This window comes from Protopterus annectens, chromosome 7.part0 (genome assembly GCF_019279795.1).
Source record: "Protopterus annectens isolate FY-2018-M chromosome 7.part0, PAN1.0, whole genome shotgun sequence".
NCBI classification, from domain to species: Eukaryota; Metazoa; Chordata; order Ceratodontiformes; family Protopteridae; genus Protopterus; species Protopterus annectens.
This window is the reverse complement of record NC_056739.1, coordinates 498,062,288-498,088,730: the sequence shown is the minus strand read 5'-3', so window position 1 is coordinate 498,088,730 and position 26,443 is coordinate 498,062,288. Positions and strand designations below refer to the sequence as shown.

The 26,443-nt window shown below is 38.3% G+C and overlaps 1 protein-coding gene across 2 annotated transcripts in view; it reads left to right on the top strand.

The window, feature by feature from the left end:
- The window catches only part of LOC122806565 (procollagen C-endopeptidase enhancer 2-like), a 329,452-nt gene that overhangs the window by 92,764 nt on the left and 210,245 nt on the right, over positions 1-26,443 (top strand). For both annotated transcript variants that reach the window (XM_044077101.1, XM_044077102.1), the window contains exon 2: positions 7,734-7,842. In XM_044077101.1, the coding sequence (XP_043933036.1) occupies positions 7,734-7,842 (109 nt within the window). The remainder of the gene's footprint in view (positions 1-7,733; positions 7,843-26,443) is intronic.

Here is a 26,443-nt window from a genome sequence, read left to right as displayed (position 1 = left end):
CACCTTTCTAGCAGTCTCCCTTACTAGTTCTGCTGTAGTTACCCAGCTATTCGGTAACTCTCCACTGCCTCCCAGTGCCTGTCTTAACTCTTCCCTAAACTCCACTTCACAATCACCCTTTTTTAACTTCCATTATTTAATCATTGGCACTGCTTTCACATTCCTCCTCCTCTTCTTGATCACCAACGTCATCCTACAGACCACCATTCTATGCTGCTTAACTACACTTTCCCCTGCCACCACTTTACAGTCTCCAATCTCCTTCAGACTGGCCCTCCTACATAGGATATAATCCACCTGTGTGCATCTTCCTCCACTCTTGTACATCACCCAATGCTCCTCCCTCTTCTTAAAATACGTATTCACCACAACCATGCCCATCCTTTTCGCAAAATCCACAATCACCTGACCTTCTGCATTCCTCTCCTTAACACCATACCTAACCATCACTTCCTCATCCCCTCTGTTCACTTCACCAACATGCCCATTAAAGTCTGCTCCAATCACTAGTCTCTCACCCTTGGGTACACTCACCACAACTTCATCCAACTCACTCCAAAATTTCTCTTTCTCATCCATCGCACACCCAACTTGTGGAGCATATGCACTAACAACATTCATCATTACACCATCAATTTCGAGCTTCATAAACATCACTCTGTCAGACACTCTCTTCACGTCTAAAACACTCTTGGCATATTGTTCCTTTAGTATAACCCCTACCCCATTTCTCCTGCCATCCACACCATGATAGAACAATTTGAACCCATTTCCTAAACACCTGGCCTTACTTCCCTTCCATCTGGTCTCTTGCACGCACAATATATCAACCTTCCTTCTCTCCATCATATCAGCTAGCTCTCTTCCTATACCAGTCATACTGCCAACATTCAAAGTTCCTAGCCTCACTGCTACACTCCTAACCTTCCTCCTCTCTTCCTGCCTTCAGGCATGCCTTTGCCCTCCTCTTCTCCTTCAGCCAACAGTAGCCCAATTTCCACCAGCACCCTGTTGGATAACAGTACTGGTGGCGGTCGTTGTTAACCCCGGGCCTCGACCGATCCGGTATGGAAAAATGAAATTTTTGTGCCATAAGTGATGTGGCAGAATTTTTACGCCGGATGCCCTTCCTGATGCAACCCTCCCCATTTATCCGGGCTTGGGACCGGCACAAAGAAATGCACTGGCTTCATCACCCACATCCTTTTTTTCAATATATAATTTGACAGTTTTTTTTTTTTTTTCAGAAATTGCAATAGTCAGCTGTTTTCTTTGTGTCTTATTTACAAGATATTGTTATTTCTGGTATTTTTAGGCAATCTTTGAATGATTTTTTAATTGATTGATTGTCACTGTGATTTTTGAGGAGGAAATGGTTTTGATGTTCTTTTATTTTAATATGAGTTAAGCTGCCATTATGAGAGTAGTGCTGGTACAGTTAGGTTTATTGTTTATTAGTATTTGAAGGAAAATTGAGATGGGGAAATCTTTTGAAATATCAGGACTCAGAATGAAGAGACCCATAATATGGAGACCAAATAACTGAAAAGCTGGACTTACATATATTAAGTTCAAGATTGCTATTTATGGGGCATTATGGTCACCTGCAGTCTTCATTTTAACAGGCATTGTTTACATTTTTTTTATTTATGAGAATTTATTCACTTATTACTTGTTTTTAACTTGGTGGTGATATATTTGGTTCTGGCATTGCATGTCTGTATTGAGGAGAAGGAATGGGTAGGCTGCTTTTGCATTCATTAATGCTTTATTTTTTTAGATTTTCACTATGAATTGTTCCTTTAAGTTAATATCCTTGGATCACACTATCAGTCAGTGGCAAGTTGTTTCCCTTTTGGGCTGGGAATTTTTGTAGGTGTTTTAAGTGTTTTACATTTTTGTTCTGGCCATAATTTTGGGTGCCTTTCTATGGATTGTGTTACTGTGGGTATCCTTGTGAGTACCTTACAGTGGGTATCCTACAATGTTGCAATGTGTGTATATTATCTAAATATCATACACCTCTTTACTCATCCCTAGTTACTCCAAATCCCATTTTCATAACAGCTGTCTGCTCACTTGTCACTGACACCATAACACTACAGTTAGCTCTAGTGTCTTCTGTGGCAATTCCGTCTTGTTCACAGTCAGCCCTTTGGTCTTAACACATAAAAATCATTTGTGAGAGACACAAATACTAAACCTGGAGGCAAATCTCTTACTACAAACGTGTTGGTAAACATGACACAGCCACCTGACAGCAACCTAACCCTAAACTCACTTACCTTGAGGATTTAAAGAACTCATTACCTAAACATGCTAGACACAACTTTAGTAAAACTTGGAGCCACATAGTAATATTCCTATTACTGCACCCACATCTGCAGCCACTCCTCCCATTCTCAGCAAGTGCCATGCAAGGCCACATCCTTAAAGTCTTTGGTGCCTGCAGCCACATGTGGTAACATTCTAGTCAGAGGTGACTCAGTTGCCAGGCACACAGACACTCCTTTCACCAGGCCAGACAAAGATAGGATGACACTTAGCTGTACCTCTGGCACCAGAATCCATGATGTTAGATCATTCCAGTCGAACATGAATATGATCATGTGGTTTCCCACATGGAAATAGACAAATCTTAGATGCTCGAGCCTAGGAGAGGTGCATGCATCAGGGACAGGAAAAACACTTGCTTTAAGCAATATTTTGCCATATTTGAAAATGATGCCACAGTTCAAAGATAAAATAATTGACTTTACCATCTGGCTTATTAACTGGCACCATTCCAGTGTACCCACATATATGTCAGCATGACAGGTAATGGTAGACAGGCCAGCATGCTTTACCAAGAATGGTCTTTACCTCTGACATCTGGGATACTGTATATTGGCAAGAACACGTGCTTCTCCTACAGTGCCTTTTGTACATTTCAGTGTGGCAAATTCTAATCCAGCTGTCATTAAGGTGGCACTAGGAGTCTAATCAAGCAATCTAAAAAAATACCTGAACATAAGGCCATCCTGACTTCTGAACCCATGCATACATGTTCATATATATATATATATATATATATATATATATATATTTTTTTTTTTTTTTTTTTTTTTTTTTTGCTGTACAGTACTCCCTCTAGATCTAAGTTTAACATTTTTCATTTAGACCTTCCATGACCTGAAGGGATTTTTGTCTTCATCCAGATTCCCATTCTCTTGCACTAAATGTAATATTATAGCAACCTAGAACTCTTGGAAATCCTGGTGGCATTAAGCAACACTAATTATAACATTATTGCTAATTGTAGGTCCTTGTCAGTGTTCCTTGCTGACTGTGTTACATGCTTTAAATCAGTTGGAGTCTGTAGCTATTAAACCAAATACAATAATCTTAAGTGATTTAATTTATCTGCCCATTAAATGGCAAACCTATGCTACCAGTGACAAACCTTACACCCCAAAATTGTCCTCTCATTAGAAGTGTAAATCGTCTTAAACTTGCCCTTACAAATATTACCTTAGCCTGTACCCCATCACACATTACCTCATTCCTAATCAAGTCTGGCCACTAGGCTGTTATTTTCTCCCTTAGATTTATCTATACATACCTACAAACCCTAATGTGCTCAGAGACTACTCTACAGCTAATATGTGTATATTTACTGATAACCTCCAGAAATTCAAAAGTGCCATTCCCACCAGATATCATCAATAGCTGCTGTCTGCTGGTTTGCAGCCAAAGCAGCAACATATACCTCTGAATTCTGCTCACATCTAAACTGTTGTATTGATACATCTGTCCTTACCCATCACAAGTATAGTGGAAAATTCCACAACAAAACCTTATCAAGGAATTTTCCCAGAAATAGACCTTAAGGTAAATATAGTTGTCTCTGTAATGAACCCCTCTGTTCCCTTCATAACAAAAAAAAATCTAAAACTGGTTAATAAATACCTCAAAGGCACTATTAGACAGTATACGGCAAGTTATGAACTAAACATTGGCACCTTTTTCATAGACAGTCATAATCTTTTTTTTTCCAGCTAGTCAGAAAACTCAGAAGTAATACCCAGTACTACATCATGCTACTGTCTAATGGTACCACAATTTCGAATCCAGTTGCCACCATCAATATTCCAGCCACAAAAATCCAGCTCTAATTTCACTTCATCCATATACCTCTGCATTGTCACCTTGCACCCCAGTTTACACCTCCCCATCATCATTTTAGATCAGATCCTATCAGCAGTCTCCAGCACTGAAAACATCAGTGGAATGGGCCTGGAAACATAGATGGCAGTCTCCTTGTCAATGCTAAACACAACTTTGCTCAACTCTTTCTGAGCTGCCAAACACAGCTTTGCTAAACTTCTTCTGAATCTTTTCAGCCTTAGCCTCTCCACTTATTTTAATACCACATGTCTGAAGAACTATCATAGTGGGACCAGTACAGAAAGACATCCCCAACACAGATCTTGGGAGTATATCTATTAGTCTCACCAGTATAATTTGCAAGATTATGGAGTGCATCATAGCAGAACTTAAAATAATGAAATAATGACATTGGTGCTGTATGATCCCTTAACCATAATTCAATTGATTTCATGAAGAGTAGAGCCTGTCTACTGAATCAAGAGGATTATTTCAAAGAGTTATTGAGGCCACAGACAAGGGTAAATCTGGGCACACTGCTCATCTGGACCTAGCAAATGCCTTTAGTGCATACCTCTCAATTGTACAGGTTTTTGCAGAATGTCCAGATTTTTGCCTTATATTTTTGGTGTGCTCCACCTAAAATCTGTCCCTTTCTGGCAAACAGCTGAGGATTGAAGTCATTAAGTAATGACAAACATTTGAGTTTAAGACTCTACATCCTTTGGAAAATTCATGCTAATGCAAAACCTATTATTCTATCAACTTTCTAAGTTTGTAAGGGCAATATTTAAAATCTGTCCCTATTTGTCCCCCCATCATTTTAGGCTTTGTCCAAATGTTTTGCTCTAAGAGGTTGAGAGGTATGCTTTAGTGCAATTCCCTTTACCAGTACTATTGACAGGCTCACCCATCTAAGTATTAATCCTTCAACTGTTCACTCGATTGCCAGCTAACTCACCAATGAGCACATACAGTGAAAGTAGCTCATACCTCTTGTATTAAAATGAAATGTCACTAATGGTGTACCGTAAAGCACAGTCCTGGCCCCCTCCTGTTTGCCATCTATTTCTCTAGAGTGACGGTGGATGCAAAGGTCTATGGCTAACCATGTCTGCTGATGACTACAAACTGGGCACCATTTACTTCCCCGCAGGCACTCAGGTCCTCCAAGAAAGGATTGACTATGCAGACATGTGGTATGCTGACCATGGGCTCAAGCTCAAGGCCAAGAAATGTAGAATATTTTCATTTTGGAAACAATACTATCTAAATGTGTTTCGCATACATTTTCCCCCATTAAAATCAATATAGTAATTAGAAATCTAGATGCATTCATTGAGAATAACTGCCATGTATTCATCATAGTAAGGACATCCCTTTACTTTGCTCAACTAATCTCTAACTGCATATCCTCCAGATCTAACTAAGTCATAATTTCCCAGTATAGCATATAAAATGATGCTCCCTTCAACATGTACCTCTCTTAATGCCTTGTTTAACTTGAAAGGCCCCAGTGATTCGTCAAGAACACAAGACTAAGCTCCTTATGCTATTCTGTTAGATTAACAGCACTATCACTTTACCTAATCTCATACAGGTGTCTTTGTAATGGCCTATATATGCTGTGAAAGGTCTTGTTCTACTTGACCTTCTTTACTTCCAGAAGACTGAATTCCAGCTCCAAAGATCCCTGTCTTCATCATAACATAAACAAGACCTGTTGGCATGATAGATATCTGATCCAATGTATTCCTTACATACAAATTAGACTACCCTTGGTTACCAGACAGTGTCACCTTTAAAACTAGTCTTAATGACTGGCTGCACATTCAAAAATCCACCCCTCTGAGCAATGTACTATAGTTCTCTTTGATCAGTTACCTAATTTAGTCAAAACTTTCCTAGGTTGTTTACCCACTAATAACCTGTATTTGGGAAGTTTTACCCCACAGCCTCCAGCTGCATTTATTTATTTATTTATTTCCAGTTTGATGACCGGGGAGGTCCACTGGGCTCAGGGAGCCCGTTCTCAGTGGAGAAAAGCTCCGCATTACATAGTTTAGTTACATATACAATCATAGTAAAAAAGAGACAATTACAATTCCATTCCATGCTAGAGAACAGGAATAATTTCTTTGGTCACATAGTACCTAAATATTTAGGATGGCAGTGGTAACTTAATTGAACGGGAGAATAAAGACTTAGAAGGAAAAGAGAGAAAAAAAAGGTGGGATGGGTTATTTATAATACGTGCAATTATGTTATTTACAATATGTACATTTATGCTAGTTTAGCTTGTACTCCGAGATAGTCAGGAGTTTAAGGGGTGGATTGATTATTAGGCTAGGTGGGGAGAGTACAGTTGCATTTCCTGTTAGAGGAAAGGTAGGAATGTAGCTGAGTTTTAAAGTTTTCATAGTTTTCACAAGTCCTTAGAGAGGAAGGAAGAGAATTCCATTTTTTAGCTAAGGAAAAGGATAGAAGAAGCCGACCAGCAGGATGACAGGGTTTGATGACTGTGTTTAGGTTTTGGTGAGTAGATCTTAGAGTTCTCTGAGTGGTGTAAGGTTGAAGGATGTTGGTTAGTGCTGGGCACTAAGTAGGTTGAAAAATTAGTCTGTGGGCTGTAGTAATTTGGAGATAGCCTAGATGGTTGGAGAGTTCAAGCCAATTTAACAAATGAAGGGCAGTACAATGATGGGACGAGAATTTGGCATTGGTTGCAAATTTAGAAATCTTATTATAACAGACTTCCAATTCGGAGGAGAGAGGCAGATGTTTGTTAGTAGAGGAGCATCATACATTAGTGAGGGAAGTAGACAGGTAGTGGTGAGAGTTTGTCTGGTGGAAGGAGAGAGAAAGTGGATGTTTCAGTATAGCATACCAAGTTTTATATGGGTTTTCTTCATGTTTTGCTGGATTTGAGTGTCAAATTTTAGGTGTTCATCAAAAGTAACCCCAAGTAGTTTTGCGAAGGGAACAACCTCTATACTATAGTTGTTTTGGCAAGCCAATTACATCACCAGACTAATGCCTCTGTGTCACCTCATCGAAAATGAAGGCTGAGTAGTTAATATAAATAAGTGTTTTAAGCAAAAGAGAAGCAGAAGTGGGCAGAACTATGCATGGTAGCGCTCACTGTTCAATATATATGATTTTCTTTATCGGTTTATGAGTTAGACTTCATGTCCTAAAGGGACAGTTTGTTCTTTTAGGAAAATTAAGAAATCCTCAGACATTCCTTGCAGTGGATGGGGGGATCTCTTAATTTCAGAAAGGAATACCACTGAGTTATATCCAGGAGCTACAAAACACCCTAATGTCTTTGTTAAAACTGAGGCCATTATCTAGTTGAGGATGGCATGTACATGTAAATATATTAACATCATCCAAGAGACAGAATGAATGACTTATTGTGATATACATACGGCAAGGAAGCAAATGGATTATTTTTTTTGGTGGGTGGAGGGTTGAGCATTGAGGTTAAATTTTTTATCATGGTATGTAGAAAAAGAGCTTACTTTACATATCCAGCTGCTAAAATCTATCATTTGATGTTCATTTCAATCTGTTTTGTTTTCCAGACCTGTTTTCTTATGTGGAGGAGAACACTCGGGTGATTATGGGTATATTGGCAGTGAAGGCTTTCCCAACTACTACCCACCCAATAAGCACTGCACTTGGAAAATAACGGTATGCGATTTATTTGTCTGTTTATAATGTGTAACATAATAAAGTATAGGACATGCCATCATTCTAAGCCAGTTAATATCGTGTGCTAGCATACACTGCAGATAATGAGTCAGTAAACAGAAAGGAGTTACAATGTAGTAGAACAGAGTGGATATAGTAGTGGCCTGCTATGCACACAAGCACATGCACATGGGGAAATAAACCCAGCAGAAGAACACAATACAACCTGTTGTGCACTTGCTGATTCAATGACTGAGCACTTTGAAAATAATCCGTTTCCACTTCAGGCAGCATAAGTTATCAAGAATTAATATGGTGTCCCCTTTAGCATATACATGTACTAACACTGCCTCTAACACAACCATTAGAGTTGTTATAGTGGTCATAAGTGCATTCCTATTTCATGATGACAACTACCAAGATGAAAAGAAATACAAATAATATTTTACAACACATCATTTTTCAAAACAAGTGTACAATATTGTATGAGGCAATAAAAAAGCATTTTGTGTCTCTGGTCTAACATCTGTTTGTCTGGTCAAAGTTTTTGGTACAATACAGAACAGAAAACATTTAAAGTCAAGTAACTTACTTTTAACTGTCTGTAAATCATGCTTTCTCTTGAATATAGTGTTTTTTATTTTTATATATCCGCTATGTGGTATTCAACCACTGTTTAAGATTATTGTGTAACTATATGCTGCTGTAGACAAGGCCTGTAATTTTCTCTGCCTCCGTTCAAGTGAGAGATACTTTTTTGTGGTATCTACATCTGATGCTGTTGGAATGCCTCAACTGCTAAGTGCTGGCTGTCACACCTTGTGGCATAGCACTTTGTTTCTTTTTTTATTTTAATTCACTCCATTTAGGAGCCAGTCTATAGGACTTACATTATTCACAATTGAGCATCAGATACCCCATTAGTGCACATGATGCCAACATAAAAAGTAACCTGCAATTTACCAAGAAAAACAACAAACAAGTTACAGAAAAAATATATACAGAAAAAGCAAGTGGTTCTGCTCATGCTGGTTGCATCTGCCAAGGTCAAAGAAAAAATTGTGAAAACGTTATGCTGTTATTGGCAATCTAGTGCTGCACTTTAGTGCCAGCCACAGGGCATTCCTGATCAATTCTGAGAAGCAGAAGGGCCTAGCAGTTAGAACAGGGTCAAAAGGGTAAGAAAGAAATTGACACAGCTGTAACAGTGTAGAAACATAGCAGGTAAATTCAATTCAATAAAGTCTGCATCAATACACACAAAAAATTGTCAGCCCGTAGTTAGTCTATTAACTAATACCAAACCTAAAACTGTAAAGAATCCTGAGTGGCTATATCATGTAATCCCAAAAATATAAGAAACTTTAGAAAGTAGCTATTATCATTACATTTTGGAAATCAGTGTCCATCTGTATGAAGAGTCAGTAAAACCACAACCAAAGTATGGTGCATAGTAATGGAGAGCCCTCCTCCTAACGGAAATGGAATGTATACATTTCAGAGATGGACAGGAGAAGTAATGCATGGTTTCAAAATCTTCATAAATAGAAACAACATAAAAAGTATTTCAGAAAGGTAACAAGATCCAAGACAATAGCATCTTTCTGAAAAATACAGGGCCTAATTCATAAAGCTTAGCTGAGGTATACACCTCGTGGTAACCTTTTCTGATTCAGAGATAGCCCAACCAGTGTTGCAATATGAAGACATGCAGCACTGCAGTGATCTGTCTGCAGCCATGTTAAATACTAATGAGGCATTCTGGGGAGGGGCATATGATAGTTAGCCATGTACTCTCCTGTGGCACTGCCTGTGGTAAGGCATTTACACAAAGTGATTCGGAGATTCACTCGACTGCATAAGATAAGATGGCTGATCCTAGCCACTCTTGTTAATGAACATGGATAAAAGCTTGTGTTTATCTATTGTGGTAAGTGGTGGAGAGTTTAGCATGCATGTAGTGTTGGAGAGTAAGTGCATGCTTATATGTGTTGGGCTGCATGTGTGAGAGTGTGTGTGTGTGTGTGTGTGTGTGTGTGTGTGTGTGTGTGTGTGTGTGTGTGTGTGTGTGTGTGTGTGTGTGTGTGTGTGTGTGTGAGTAGGGCGGCTGTCATACCATCACGCTTCTCTATGCAAAAGAGCAAATCCTGCCACATTGGGGGGACCACATCAAGCAAGACATAGTCTGAGTGGGGCCACTCAGCACCAGGGATACATCATTAACAACATGCCTCAACAGCACTTAAATTAGACAAGGGATATGGGGGGACACTAGCCATCAGGGATAACTTTTGCATTATGCCTTAAGGACACTTAAAGATGTGGGTTGGGAAACACTAATCACCAGGGATAACTCTGTAACAACTTGCCTTATGAGCACTTATAAAAAGAAGAAAAAGACAAGTGGGTCAGAAGGAACCTACAGAAATGAGGGATACTCTAAATAGTGTCTATATCATATGAGCGAATCGCACAAATTGCGAACGCTCATAATATCGAAAGTACCAGACCTCAAACTTCCTATTGTGGGGGGCTGTGCCCCCCACAACCCCCGCTAAATATATAGTCCAAATTTGAGATCACTCTACAGTGAGGAAAGGGTAAATATCCCATTCTTCACTGTACCGCAATCTCAGAAAAAGCACTTTGAGGTCCGGTATGTTCAGTATTATGAGTGTTCGCAATTTGTGTGATTCGCTCATATGATATAGACCCCTCTAAATAGTGTGCCTTAAAGGCACTAAAAAGTATTCATACCCTGTACCCTCCCACCTCCCACAGAGGATATTAGTGCTATGTGCCACCCCGGTTGACACAGAATAATTCACAGTTAAAAAAAGGAAGTTAAATTACAAAGGGAGAGGGAACCCTGCACTCTTGACACAAGAAACAGCAGCTAAACACTCTTCACCAACTGATAAGTTAGTGTATCAAGCTTTTTTTTTTTTTTGTAATATAATGAGGATCTTGAGTAGTATTTAAGGGCTGCATCAGTTTGTGAGTTACAACGGGCAAGGACAATGTACATATACATGCATACATACATACACACAAATATTTCAAGCACGGGCATTAATACCCTTCTAGCCTGCTAATATACCAAAACATTTGTTCCCATAATAAGTGTCCAGGCTGTTCTTAAAAATATCTAAACTAGTACTTGCTTTAATGTAATTTGGTAGTCTGTTCCATGCATCAGCTGCTGTCTCAGAGAACCAATTAGTACACTTCTCATTCCTATAGAATCTTCTTCCTAGGTTGTCTGATGATTCTGTAGTACTTTTTGATAACCCCAAACATTCCCAGAGGTAGTTGCCTCTAAATATCCTATATACCTGAATAAGATCTCCTCTTAGATATCTGTAAGATACACTGTACAAGTTCAGATATTTTACTTTTTCATAATAACTTAAATTTGTCCTTGGTATATTTCCGCTGTACCCTTTTCAGTTTTCCCATGCTTGTTATCTTATAAGGTTTCCATATTGTTATTCCATACTCAGGTTTGGGTCTAATGTGAACAAACTCCACACCTCGCCAGTACGGTATGCATGGCCAACCCAATGTACTAGTAAACACAAGAGGTCAGCATCAACAGTCTAAGTACCTTTATTATAATAATATTCAATTCAGGACATAAAAATGACGTAAGGCAGCAATTCTATTTGAAACCAGTTTTGGCTTGACAGCCTTCTTCAGTGAAAATAACATATAATATAAAGATCAAGCTCATAATTATTTATATGCTACCTCAACCAATGGCAAGCAATGGTATGGTCCAACCCTCTGGTTAATGCTTACGTAAACACAGAATACAAATGAGTTAACTAGTTTGTACTTTAAATAACTCTTTTGGAGTACATAGCATATATAACAAGGCAAAAAGTATGAGAAGTGTAAAGTAACAAGAAATGTATACATATGTCATATAGTAATAATAATGCTGCACAAATATTAAGTACATAACAACTAAGCAGCAAAAATGTAAATAACAAATGAATTCTATAGTTTAAACATCAGGTAATCCTTATTAGGGTGCAGGCATATATGACAAGGCAACAAATACATATAGAAAAGCAAAAAGTCTCTAGGTATATAGTATAATAATAAAAATAATGAAAACAGTGGGCTAAGGTTATATTCATAACCAGTCGGTGGCCAAAGTGTATATTACATATTTTATAATATTCGTGATTAATAGCCAAACATATTATTCCAATGGACATGTAAAAATAATTCCCAATATAGAGTATCATATATACATCCAAAAGTACATTATTACAATTGGTGAGACCAATGTACATAAAGAAAGTAACTAATAATGTCCCTTCCAGGTAATCTAATTACAAATAAATAATATGTTCCAATGACAATGACATAGTTTACTACCTGTTATTCATATAAGAGCACCTAAGTTGGCTTTTAAATACATTGACCATGGTATCACCGGGCTACATAGTGTCCATTAGAAATATGTCAGATGATGATTATCTAGCGGAATTTTGATTGTAATATCAAAATTATTCCATCCTTAACGTACTATTTCGGTATAGACCATGGTATGTATTTTATAAATGGTCATTAAGACCAGGGGGAAACAGAGCCCTGAGGTGAATGATCCAACATTTTTCCTTGTGGCTCAGAATACTGTGCCATCCCTGTTGGTTGCTCCTGTCTCCAGTAATTTTGTCAATAATTGTAAACATGAATTTAGCTTTTGGATGTTTGATGGTATGTTAATACAAAGCATTGGTTTCTTTCTTATTTCTGATATCACTCTTATGTTCACCCATTCTAATTCTAAGTGAACGTGATGTTTGTCCCACATAAAAGGCTGAACATTGGCATGTGGCCAGATATATGACCCAACTGCTAGAGCAATTACCAAATACCCTAAGGTCATAGACTCTGCTCGTGTGTGCACTTGTAAACTGCTTTAACTTACTTACTTGATTGCAAGATGTACAGTGACCACATGGGAATGTTCCTAAAGGTTGATCCCCAGATATAGTCAGTTGTTTATATTTGGCCCCTCCGCTCTCTTTATGTTTGTAGTGTGAGAATCTCCTAAAGTTCTGCCCCGTCTATATGAGAATTGACATTTTGATCCCAAAATTTCTCTAAGGTGTTTGTTAGCTAATAAAATATTCCAATTAGCATCTAGAATATTTCTGATGACATTGTGATTCCTACCAAATGTAGTTACAAACCTTAATGTGGATTCCTGTGTCGTCTTTGAGTGAACTCTATATTTTAGTAGTGTATTCCTATCCTGTTTGTCCGACCATGTACTGGCTGATATGATGTCATATTGATGATATCCTCTCTCTAAGAATCTTTTCTGAAGGTCTGCCTTAGCTTCTTCAAAATCTGTTCTGGAGGAGCTAATGCGTTTGATCCTGAGAAACTGAGATTTAGGTATGTTACGGATGGTGTGGCGTGGATGCATACTGGATGCATGAAGTCAATTATTACATTGTGGATATTTTCTGTGAATTTTGGTACTCAATGTGTGATCAAAATTTCGGTAAACTGTTACATCCAAAAATCAATAGTTTTGACATCATATGTTATTGTAAATTGAATACCCCAAATATTACCATTGAGATATTCCACAAATTCCTGTAAATATGTAGAATCAGCATGCCACACCATCCAACAGTCATCCAGGTACCTACACCATATGTCAATTTCCACCATATATATAAAAATATATATATATTATGTAGTGGATTATATATAAAGCATTCCGCTAAATATGCCATAAATAAATCAGCATAAATGGGGACAAAGATGCCCCCATGGCAGTACCTTGTAATTGCCAGTAGTATTCCCCTTGGAAGTAGAAGACATTTTTATTGAGCACATGTTCCGCCATACAAATAATAAATGTGTTGAAACCAGGTAGATAGAGGTTAGTCTTTTCTAACCAGTATTGTAATGCCTGCAACCCCGCCCAATGTGGTATGCTAGTGTACCAGGTAGATAGAGGTTAGTCTTTTCTAACCAGTATTGTAATGCCTGCAACCCCGCCCAATGTGGTATGCTAGTGTATAACGCTTTAACATCTAACGTACACATGAGCCAATGTGGTTCCAATTGAGTGTCTTGTATGATTTGTAAAAATTGAGTTGTGTCCTGTATTCTAGCTCTAACCTCTGTTAATAGTGGTTTTAGTTGCTGTGTCAAAAATACAGATAGTGGTTCCATAAGTGAGCCAATACCTGACACAATCGGTCTACCTGGTGGTTTGGAGATAGATTTGTGAATTTTCGGAAGTAGATACAAAATTTGCTTTTGTGGGTCTGTCACTGTAAGATGTTTGGCTGTATTCTGAGTGATAATGCCTTCTTCAACTGCCAAATCAAGAAAAGAGTCAATCTCTTTTTTGAATTTGATAGTGGGGTCTGTACACATATGCATATAGCATTTAGTATCTGACAGTTGTTCCAGGCCTTCATTGATATAGTAGTGAATATTAAGAATCACAACTGCCCCTCCTTTATCAGCTGGTAATATGGCTATATTGTGATTATCCTTTAGTTCAGCTAGGGCCATTTTTTCAGACATAGGGATGTTCTCATTGATGATATGTGATTCAAAGTGAGGAAAATGTAAGTCCCGTAGTACAGACTGTTGGAATATAGCCACATGTTTGTTCATTGGTGGTTGAAATTGGGATTTGTGAAATTTGAAGTCAGCGGATCTTTGAGAAGTGGATGAGTTTTGATCTGAAAAAAATATTTTCAAGTTAAGATTGCGGCAAAAATCCATAACATCTGATACAGTATTGTATTCATCACAAAAAAACTAGGTACAAATCCCAATCCTTTATTTAATAGTTTTTGTTGTTCATCAGTTAAGACAATATCAGACAGGTTTAATACATTATTGTACTTGGGTTCTATTGTCTGAGTAAGGTTTTTATCAGCCCCTCCATTGATTCTGTACCAATTCCGACATTTATGTTTGCGGCCCCCCGCCGCTTTCTCCCTTGTCTAAAGGGGTTATTGAGTTAGACCTTTTTCGCATTGGTGATTCATGTGTTAATGCACTTTCACTATCCGTATAGGAGGACTCCTCCCCCGAGGTACTGGTGTAGGGTTTATCATGGTGTTTAAGAATAGATCTTCGTCTTTTTCTGGTTCTGCCCCTAGTTGACCCAGAGTTAGTGTTATTGAATCTGACAGATCTCTGGGTATCAAATGGATGTCCCCTGTTATAATCCATGATATCCCTATTAAATTTTTTGATTTTTCTGTCCTTAGTTAATTTTTCATATGAGGCTAGTTCTTTGGACAGCCTGGCCACAGAGCTTTCATAAATGGGAAGTGAATGGTATTTTTTACACTCTGCACTGATGCTTTTAACTTCCAATATATTAGTATCAATAACTCTTTCATAATAGGAGGCCAAGATTTTAACAAAATTCATGGATCCTTCTTGCAATGCTTGATTCCATTCCGTGGTTAGTCTCTCTTCAGATCTACTAACCATAGGTCAAAGTCTAATTCTAAGGCCCCGAGGAGCCATATTCTTGTGTATGTATGCTTGAAAAAGTCTCAAGTGCCAGATGTTAGCCCTTAGACTTTTTAGGCCCTTCCCAAGGTTTTGGAAAGCCAATTCACATCCATCTGATGTATCCACATTAGTATGGTTGCGGTTATTGCTTGAGACTTGTTCAACCCCAAATACACCAATATCGTCTCGATCAGCACATAACCCATCGAGTATAGTATCCAGATCCATTGTTGGAAATATAATTTGAAAAACAAATTTTTAAAGTGATAATAATTGGTCTGACTGTCCAAAGAAACAAGCCCCACTCAATTTCAATAACCAGCCAGATATTAGGGATATCCGGGGTGCCTAAGTTAAAATATTGATGAATATTTAGCTAGAGGCAGAACCAGAAAATTCCAGTACGTCCAAAACATCAATCCGTGTTGTCAATATCAAAGGACAAGAATATCATAATCCAGTTTAAAACTTCAGACATATGTATCCAACAGTAGAAATTCAAAACATAAATGCTTTGGCCCCCAATAATACATATATATAGAGATTTCAATAATGCTAGATGATCACACCCTTATTTATCTTAATGGGTGATCCCAATCCTTGTTATTAATATCAAAGCACATGGATATCATAAACTAGTTTAAACCTCAAAAGTTTAAGTACCCTATGATCTTATGCTTCAAACATATGTATTCAACAGTAAATGTTCAAAGTAAAGAAAACTCTAGCCCCTAATATTGGGTTTAGCCAAATATGCATACATACAGATATCAATAGTGCTCTTGTTGATCTTATAAAAGGATAGCCCTTTAGTGTGTAAAAACCATGTTAAATAATGACATCTGCATAACATGTGTTAAGTATCTAAAAATAATACACCAGTAGTCCACCCCTCTGTTATATAATAGTATTACAAATAAGATTATTGAGCATCAGCAGTTGCTCATTTTTGTGAGTATTGTCGAAATTTCCACACCAGTTCAAGGAATTATCAAATTAACTTATGATATATATAAAATAAGTATTAAGTTAACTTGTTTTTCCTCATAAATGTGTCAAGAGAAGGAATAAATACATCTATCCAAGGGTTTAACCATCTATACAACCATATATATATATATATATATATATATATATATATATATATATATATATATATATATATATATTCAGAGCAATTTGCCAAGGAAACCTACACCTAACCATATAACTGGAGTTACCCTACCCTTTAAGTTGTAACCACAAACTTCAATTGGCAACCAAATGGTTCCAATGTTCTGATAATATCAGATTTATATATAACAGGATATATCCATAGGTAAAACCTTCATACAAGATATAATGTGAACCTGGTATATGTAGAAAATGCCCAGATGATAATCAAGACAGTTTGTTCTAAAACTGCAATCTATAAAAATAAAAATAATACTTTCTTGTCGAATGTATAGTCATAAAGGCACTCAATATACAATAATTGTTGTTTGAGTTCAGACTTCCAAATAAGTCAGTAGTATTAGTTGTTTACATAAGGTGCTTAAGTAGGAATAACCCTATATTTAGTATGTACCTAATCCTGTTGCTTGCAAAGCCTCCAAACCATATGTTGATGGCATAAATTATGAAAGATTATTTCGACATCAACAGTTAATGGAATTCTATGTCACCATGTATCATAGTAATATAAGTATAATTTATAAAACACCGTCTTATTGTAGTTATTAGTAATGGTCAGACAATGTATACTTTCCTAATTTCAAGGATTGCAATAGAAATCCAAGAGAAATATATAGACAATCTCAAAGCCATTCCATTATAATTCTACAAACATGAAAAACATGTCCTACAAGTTTAAAGACATGCTGTACTACCTAAGAACCCACAAGGTATCAAATATTGCAATTATGATAAGGTTTAGCCATAATACATCATGACCAAAAATATAATGATCATTCCTATATACATATGTATTAGTCCAAAATTGCTTGAAGAGATCAAAAATAGAGGGAGTAAGTAAGCACTGCTAAAAAGCTCAAATCGCAGGTACAGGAAAACAAAATGGCCGCTGTGTTAATGAAAGGCAGTTGGCATTCTTCAAAGTTTGAACTAGAGAGTTCCAATGTCAGCGTTTTCGATCTTCAGGTTAGACAACATCAAATAGTAGAAAACCAGTCCATAATAGCTAAGTAATCTCACAGTACCTTAAATTAAATTCGCCAACACACGACAGGTTTAACTGAAATGTTGTACAGAAATAAGAGCCCCGATTGAGCGTAATGGTGTCCAAAGTCGCAAAGGCACCACATAAAATATGAGTCTATAATAGTTCAATATTTACACAGAACCTTGAAATATATTCGCCAACACGCTATAAGGTTGAATATAGTTCCATACACCAATACACCGATGTAAGCCCCAATAAAGCATGGTTGTATCCAAAATTACAGAACCATCTCACAAGGGTTAGCCATCCATTTAAGCCGGTTAGTAGTAAATAATACCAGGGGAAAGAGTCCTCTCCCTACCGATAGTATAGACTGCATCCCAACAGAGAGATCCAACCAAACTGAACAAACTCCACACCTCGCCAGTACGGTATGCACGGCCAAACCAATGTACTAGTAAACACAAGAGGTCAGCATCAACAGTCTAAGTACCTTTATTATAATAATATGTGATTCAGGACATAAAAATGACCTAAGGCAACAATTCTATTTCAAACTAGTTTCGGCTTGACAGCCTTCTTCAGTGAAAATAACAAATAATATAAAGATCAAGCTCATAATTATTTATATGCTACCTCAATCAATGGCAAGCAATGGTATGGTCCAACCCTCTAGTTAATGCTTACGTAAACACAGAATACAAATGAGTTAACTAGTTTGTACTTTAAATAACTCTTTTGGAGTACATAGCATATATAACAAGGCAAAAAGTATGAGAAGTGTAAAGTAACAAGAAATGTATACATATATAATATAGTAATAATAATACTGCACAGATATTAAGTACATAACAACTAAGCAGCAAAAATGTAAATAAATTAATTCTATAGTATAAACATCAGGTAATCCTTATTAGGGTGCAGGCATATATGACAAGGCAACAAATACATATAGAAAAGCAAAAAGTCTATAGGTATACAGTATAATAATAAAAATAATGAGAATAGTGGGCTAAGGTTATATTCATAACCAGTCAGTGGCCAAAGAGTATATTACATATTTTATAATATTTGTGATTAATAGCTAAACATATTATTCCAATGGACATGTAAAAATAATTCCCAATATAGAGTATCATATATACATCCAAAAGTACATTATTACAATTGGTGAGACCAATGTACATAAAGAAAGTAACTAATAATGTCCCTTCCAGGTAATCTAATTACAAATAAATAATATGTTCCAATGACAATGACATAGTTTATTACCTGTTATTCATATAAGAGCAACTAAGTTGGCTTTTAAATACATTGACCATGGTATCACCGGGCTACATAGTGTCCATTAGAAATATGTCAGATGATGATTATCTAGCGAAATTTTGATTGTAATATCAAAATTATTCCATCCTTAACGTACTATTTCGGTATAGACCATGGTATGTATTTTATAAATGGTCATTAAGACCAGGGGGAAAAAGAGCCCTGAGGTGAATGATCCAATATTTTTCCTTGTGGCTCAGAATACTGTGCCATCCCTGTTGGTTGCTCCTGTCTCCAGTAATTTTGTCAATAATTGTAAACATGAATTTAGCTTTTGGATGTTTGATGGTATGTCAATACAAAGCATTGGTTTCTTTCTTATTTCTGATATCACTCTTATGTTCACCCATTCTAATTCTAAGTGAACGTCAAGGCTTGTCAAGCTAATGGGCCGGTAATTTCCAGGGTCTGTGGAGGCACCGCCTTTGTGAAGTGGGACCACAGTCGCAGTGCGCCACTCCCTGGGTACGTATCCAGAGGTGAGACTATGATTAAACAGCTGTCCTAGCTGTGGGTTTAATTCCTCGTTGAGTTCGTGGAGCACACAGCCTGGGACACCATCAGGTCCCATGGATGCTGTGTTTTTTTGCTTTGGAGAGAGCAGTTCTCACTTGGGCGTTTGAGATGTTTGGGGGGCTGCAACCATTTGGTATAGATATCTCTCCTTTGGGGGAGGGGGAGAAGTTTGCACTGAACCTGTCAGCCAGTATGTTGGCAATGTCTGTAGGATCAGTAATCTTCACATCATTTTGAACTAGTTCTGAGCATATCTGGGAGTTTCCTCCCAGGTTTCTAACATAGCTAAAGAAGGCCTTATGATTGTCTTTTGAGTCTTTAGCTATTTTTCTCTCAAAATTTGCTTTGGATGATTTTATGAGAGCTCTTAGCTTTTTACTTATAGTGATCAAAGGTGTCTTACCTTTTAAGGATTTTGCTCTATCTTGTAGTAGCTTCCTCCTTTTGTTGTAGAGTTTGTTTATGGCTGGGGTCCACCAGACTGGACGCTTGCCCTTGGTACAAAGAGTCTTTGTTTTGCTTGGGATTGCCTTATCCATGCAGTCCTGCAGGTGCTGGTAGAAGGCATTTGCAAGTGATTCAGCAGCTTGAGTACTGTTTTCCGCCGGCTCGGGGGCCTTAAAGGAGACCACACTAGTCTTTAGAAGTGTGAAGTCGGCTTTCAAGAAGTTTTTTACTGTGGTCTTTTTTATTTCAGGTGGGGGTGGGATGAGGACCTCCAGCAAGATTAGTTTGTGATCTGATCTCACCAGTGAGGGGTATACTTCCGGTGTTGAACATTGTGCCCCCATGTTCATGATGATGAGATCAAGTATGTTTTCTCCTCTTGTGGGGATGGTGACTAGTTGTTCCATGGCATTTGAGTTTATGAATTCCAGGAACTTTTAGGCTAGGGTGTTTGGGCTTGAGTAGTGTTCCCAGTCTATATTAGGGTAATTGAAGTCACCTAGTATGATGGTGTTTGGAGATACATTTATCCCCTCCAGTGTTTTCAGGAAAGCCATGTGAGGTTCCTGAGTTTGTGAGGGTGGCCTGTAACATGCTACAATTTGCAGAGCAGTCTTGCCTATGGTTAATTGCACCTGGATGGTCTCCGATGCATCATGCGTTGCCACCAGTCTTGAGGTGTGGGTGTCCTTGATGAATATGGATACCCCCCCTCCTTTCTTGGTATTGTCCGGATTTTGGGGCCGGAACGCATGGTATGAGGTAAAACCTGTTAGTGCTGGGGTGCTCTCAGGAGCCTTGAACCAGGTTTCTGTCACAGCACAGACATCGATGTTCTCCATACTGAGAAGGGCCTTGAGTGCGTGCATTTTGAGATTTAGACTTCTGGCATTGAGCAGCATTACCCTTAGTTTTTCCTTTTTGTGTTCTAGGGTGGTAGGTTTAGAATTTGAGCCTTGCCTAAAAAGGCACTATGGGGTGGCAAGAGCCTTTGCCAATATCCGAATCCCAGGGTGACAGGTGCAAGCCGCCCTCATGGCAGCGTGGCTTGTCCAGCATGTCATTCCAGGCAGACAGACATTGATCCCCTTTGAATGACACCAGAGTTTAAGCCAATTGTTAAAGCTGATCATCTTATCTCTGTATTGTGGCATCATTCTTGGTGAAGGTAGGATACTGCTCAAGGTCAGGGTCATACCTGCCTGGGCTACATAATCAGAGAGCTCCTCAATGTCTCTTTTCATGTAGTCCAAGGAGGTACGCCTCAGGTCGCTTACACCAGTGTGGACAATGACTGAGTCATATTTGTACCTGCTGTTGAGAGACCTGAGTGCTTGCGTTATGTGGTGGATTCTAGCGCCCGACAGGCAGCTTACTGTAACTCTCTCCTTACTCAGTCTGGTGAGCGGACGCCAGTGTGTCTGACTATGGAGTCACCAATGACTAGTGTGTCTGGCATTGTGTTTGGCCTTAAGGGCTGTGACTGTTTGACACCCTGACTGTGAGGTCTATGTGTTGCAGGTGTTGTGTTCTGAGGTGGTGGTTGTTTGGGTGTCTGCTTTGGTGGCCTCTGCTGTTTTGGTAGATTTCTGATCAGAGCCTCCGAGTATGTCTTTGTGTGTTTATGTGTATGATTTGAGGTTGTGATCGTACTCTGTGAGACTGGGTCTATAGTGTGTGTGGTAACCTTCTCCTCCTGTCTGGTCTTGCCAGTCCTAAGTTGAGAGAGCTCAGCCTCCAGTTTGGCCGTATAGTTGCATCTCTCGCATGTATTTGTGTTTTGTGGGAGGAGGAGAGGGTTGTTCAGTGTACATGAGGCAATTGTAACATTGCCTCAATATTCCCAGGTTCACCAGCTGAGCAGGAGAGGATACTAGCAACTGATCTCTCAACATGCTAGAAGGAATAGACAAAAAACTTTAAAAAGAGATTCCGTGGGATGTGGGTGTCCGAGAAATGGGGTTCGCCTTTTTGGGGTACTATCTATAACAAGAGTGCTGTATCTCGGTGATAAGTACTGTAGGAGCAAGTGCTAGGTTTGACAGATACAGAATAGGCTACTTAGAGTCAGGTAGAGATGATCTATTTAGTTATAGGATATGCTGATTAGATCAGTAGTATAGTTCGAGGAAGGTAGTTTTAAGGGAAAATTTGAAGAGTGGAATTTAGGTAGCCCTAATAGTTTAAATCTGCTTAACCGGCGCTGCCCTAGTGTGCAACGGTAGCAGCTCCGCGCTAAATCGCGCTAAACCGCGCAAACGCGCGTTTAGCGTTTTTTATATCAGGGGGCTGAAAGAAGCTAGGAACTGGCCCAAAACGACCAATAAACTACAAGTTGCTGGCTGAAACCTCACAAAACTGGACCAACAGGCAGCTCAATGCTTCCCACTCCCACTGGTAAGCAAGCTATTGAGGGAAGAGTAGAGAGAAATGATGACCTCTTTCTTCTTGGATGCAAAAGCCTTGGTAATGAGATGTGCCACACAGAAGGATTTTCTGACCACAGTGGCAATGTGGTGGTCGAAGGAAAGGTTGCTGTCAACCTGTGTCCCCAGATCTCTTATAACTCCTTCAGTGTTTAGTGGGCTCCCATCAATGTGGTAATTAGTGGGAACTGAGTTTTTCCCAAAGGGGATGATGACACATTTTTTGACATTAAGTTCAAGTCCATGGTTTCAACACCAGTCAATGGTCTCAGTGAGGCCTTTCTGTAGGATGTCTGCATCACCTGAGGAGTTAATAATGGCTCCCAGCTTGCAGTCGTCTGTGAACTTGGTCAACCAGAGCCCCTCCGTGTTGGCCTGGACTTCTGAGAAGTAGATGCCAAACAGGAGAGGACCCAGGACCGATCCCTGTGGGACTCCACTGATGACTGGTTGGCAGTCGGACTTGGAGTCTGCTGCGAGCCAATTTGCAACTCGCCTAACAATATAGGGGTTGATGGCAATATCTGCTGGTTCAGTATAGGAGGTACCATTGTGGAGTAACTCAGAGCAAATCTGGGTATTGCTGTGGAGATTCTTGATATAACTATAGAAGGCTTTGTGGTTGTTTTTAGTGTCTGCTGCAATTCTACCTTCATAGCTGGCTTTGGAGGTTTTGATGAGGGATCTCAACTTTTTGTTGAGGCCAATAAGGGAATTTTTCCAGTCTTGGGACTTGTTGTAGAGTTTATTGATGGTAGGGAACCACCAGATTTGCTTCCTTTTTTGGAGGAGAGTGCCTTGATTCTGTTGGGTATGGCTAGTTCCATGCATTTATGTACATGTTCATACAGTGCATTTTACAGCTGTTCTCAGCTCTCAGCTCTTTGGATTTTACTAATGCTATCTGTTTGCTTATATAATTGATCAGTAGCTAGTTACAGGTGGTCTAGAGGCATTCAGTGTATCAGAAGACCAATAGGTCAATGAAGTAATAAAAGAACATGTAGAACATTGTTAAAAATATACATATCATTACAAAAAGTAAATGTAATGGCTGACCACAGAACAAAGGGCAATGCGGTGTTTTAGACATATACCAAAGTGTAACTCTTGTATCTAGCACAGAGAAATATATTCAGTTAGCTAAATAGGTAGCTATCTTAGGCTCAGATACACTTTTTATAGGTGACACCCAGGAGTATAATGAGTAAATTCATACAGTATAAGATTTAGCAAGAAAGAGATCACAATACCAGATAAAGGCATTCAGGCCCACTGCATTAGATGAAAGCACTAAAAGTGGTGGTGTCTCTATGTCTTTGTAAAAACATTTAAATTCCAGGATTGTTAAACAAGCTAATGACCTAAAACTCATCCACATCTTGCTTACCATTAACAAAATCCTTTATAATATCATAGGTAACTATAGGGCCCCCTCTATGTCACCCTTGGCCCATACCTCCTACCTGACTAGTTTGAAGTCCCTATATATTAGGTCAAACACAATTCCCAGAGAGGACTTCAACTTCCCCTTCATCAACTGGAAGACATATACATCCCCTAACATGTATTCCCAGAGATTTCTGAACTTTATAAATGCAGACTCTCTGGACTAGTTAGTTTATTCCTTAACTAGGGGAGACAAAGTCCTGAACCTGGTCCCCAATAATACAAGACTACTCTGTTCTGCACCAGGTGTAACTTCCTCCATGTCAAATCGGACTATAAATCAGTCACATTCTCCCTAACACAGAAGCCTGAAGCATCATAAAATACCTCAGTATTCAGAGATTATGTTAAGGCTAATTTGTTAAAACTGACTGATGACTTGTCTAAATTCAACATTCATCTCCAACCTGAGGTCCCCGCTGCATATGAAGAATCATTCACCACCAAATTCTTCGCATTTGTGAATAGCTGCATAGATGCATATGCTGAATCATTCACCACCAAATTATTTGCATATGTGAATAGCTGCATAGATGTATCTGTCCCCCTCTGAGGTAGATACAATGCCAAATTTAAAAATAACCAAATACAGTCATGCTGTACAATAAAAGAAAGAAAACTCATTGCAGGCATTAATAAATGTAACTTTCACAATATCAAAAATGTTCTTGCTAAACTTAACAAGGAGCTCTGGTCACTTATCAAATAAACCAAAGCTAGATATGTGGTAAAAAGATCCACCCAGGAAAAAAGGCAACCATAAGGCCTTCTTTAACTATTCCCAAACCAGGACAACTCAGTGCTTACCACAAAAACAACGTAAAAAGTTCAACAGCACTGCAAAGAACAGCAGGACAAATCTTTTGATAAAATGCTAGTGACCAACACTAGTCTTCCTTTATTCACACCACAACTGAATAAAATATGTCTCAAATACAATTGAGCGCTTTCATCCTCCAACAAAATGGGACTTCATCAGAATCACATTTAATCCCCACGTTTCTACATTTATAACACTAGTCCAATGGCATCATTGATTCAATTATTACACTTCTTAAAGGTGCCATAGAAATTACTTTCAATAATTTAAAAGAACATCATTTTCTTAAAAACACTTCTCTTAAAAATTAATTACTAATAAGTCCTTTAACATTTTCAATGTCTCTCCACAACAATAACAACATTTTATTAAATTCTACAAAAACACTATATAAAACCCCCTTAAAATCATTTACCCTTTTGAAATACCATATATGACTATGTGAAGTATTAAAACTTCACTATGCAAACTTTAATAATACTTTAATCCTTCAAATAGTGGCCTTTCTTACTAAAATAGGTTTGAGAGAGATAAAATTATTTAACCCAGGTGGATTCATGGCGTGTAACCTAACCTGCCATTTTGTTCCTCTTTCTTCTATATATGATCTATAATTGCCCCCCCTGGGATTGGGACAACTTTTTCTAAAATTCCAAAACTAAAATTTTCAAAACCAGGGCAATCTACAGAATGTCTAAATAGTGAGTTATTGGAATTCTTTGTCTGTATCTGATGTTGGTGCTCATATACCCTGTCTGTCAGCCTTCTCTCAGCTTTCCCTACATGGTAGGCCGAACATGTTTTACATTTTGCAAGGTATATGACAACCCCTTGTTTGACAGTTCCCTTTCATAAAGCTCACTCTACTTCTTAAGGTGTTGTCCAAATGACACTCCTTAGTGTCTATGATATTTTTACACTGTGGACATCTATCACATTTTGTGGTACCAGTTGTAACTACTTTTGTGTCATTCATATTACATTCAAAACTTGACTTTAAATTTCTACCCGTCTTAAATACAAATGATGGTTTCTCTCCTGCTATTGCATATACAGACAGGTTACTTCTCAAAATACTCCAATCTTTTTCTACTATTTTTTTAACACTGTATACATCACTCGAATATGGTATTACCAAGGCTCTTTCAAAGTTCTTATCTTCTGTGGCATCTATTTTCTCCTTCAATGTTTTCCCTAAAAGGGGTACATATTTCCCCGTTCCTTTTCAGCATAGTTCAACATATCCTCCACTATGTTTTTGGGGTAACCCCTGTCATAAAACATGCTAGCCACTTTTCTTAAATCACCCTTTAAGTCTTCTACCTCTGATGTCATACGAGCCACCTACACTAGTTGACCCTTCACTATACTTTTCTTTTGGGCATATGGGTGACTACTAGTGAATTCTAAATAAGAATTATTGAAAGAAGCTTTTCTATATACCTTTGACTTAAACCCTTTGTCTGTTTTTTGGATATAGGTGTCCAAAAAGTTAATACCCTCCTTACTCATAGTGTGGGTAAATCTAAAAAATTCTGTTGTACCATTCAAGTATTGAAAAAAATGGCTTATATCTGTCTCTGTCCCTGTCCTTCTTTAATTATGTTAGAACCCTTGGAAACAATGCCCAGCACTGCACAAACTTAATAGTCAGTGACATCACATACTCACACCCTGATGACATAGCCAATTTACTAAGAGATAAATTTAGCTCCAATTTCACCCCCCCCGTAAAATTCCCAGATCACATAACCACATTTACACACCCCTCAAAGCTCCCAAGAACAAGCCCTCAAAGCACTTTCAAAGGCCAAGAACGTTACTTCTGTGATGCCAGATAACATACCAGGCTGACAACTGGCCAGCCTGAAAGAGGGCTTGTCAAACTCCCTTTACCCTATTCAGTATCAGCCTCTAAACAAGTTTTTTGCTGGA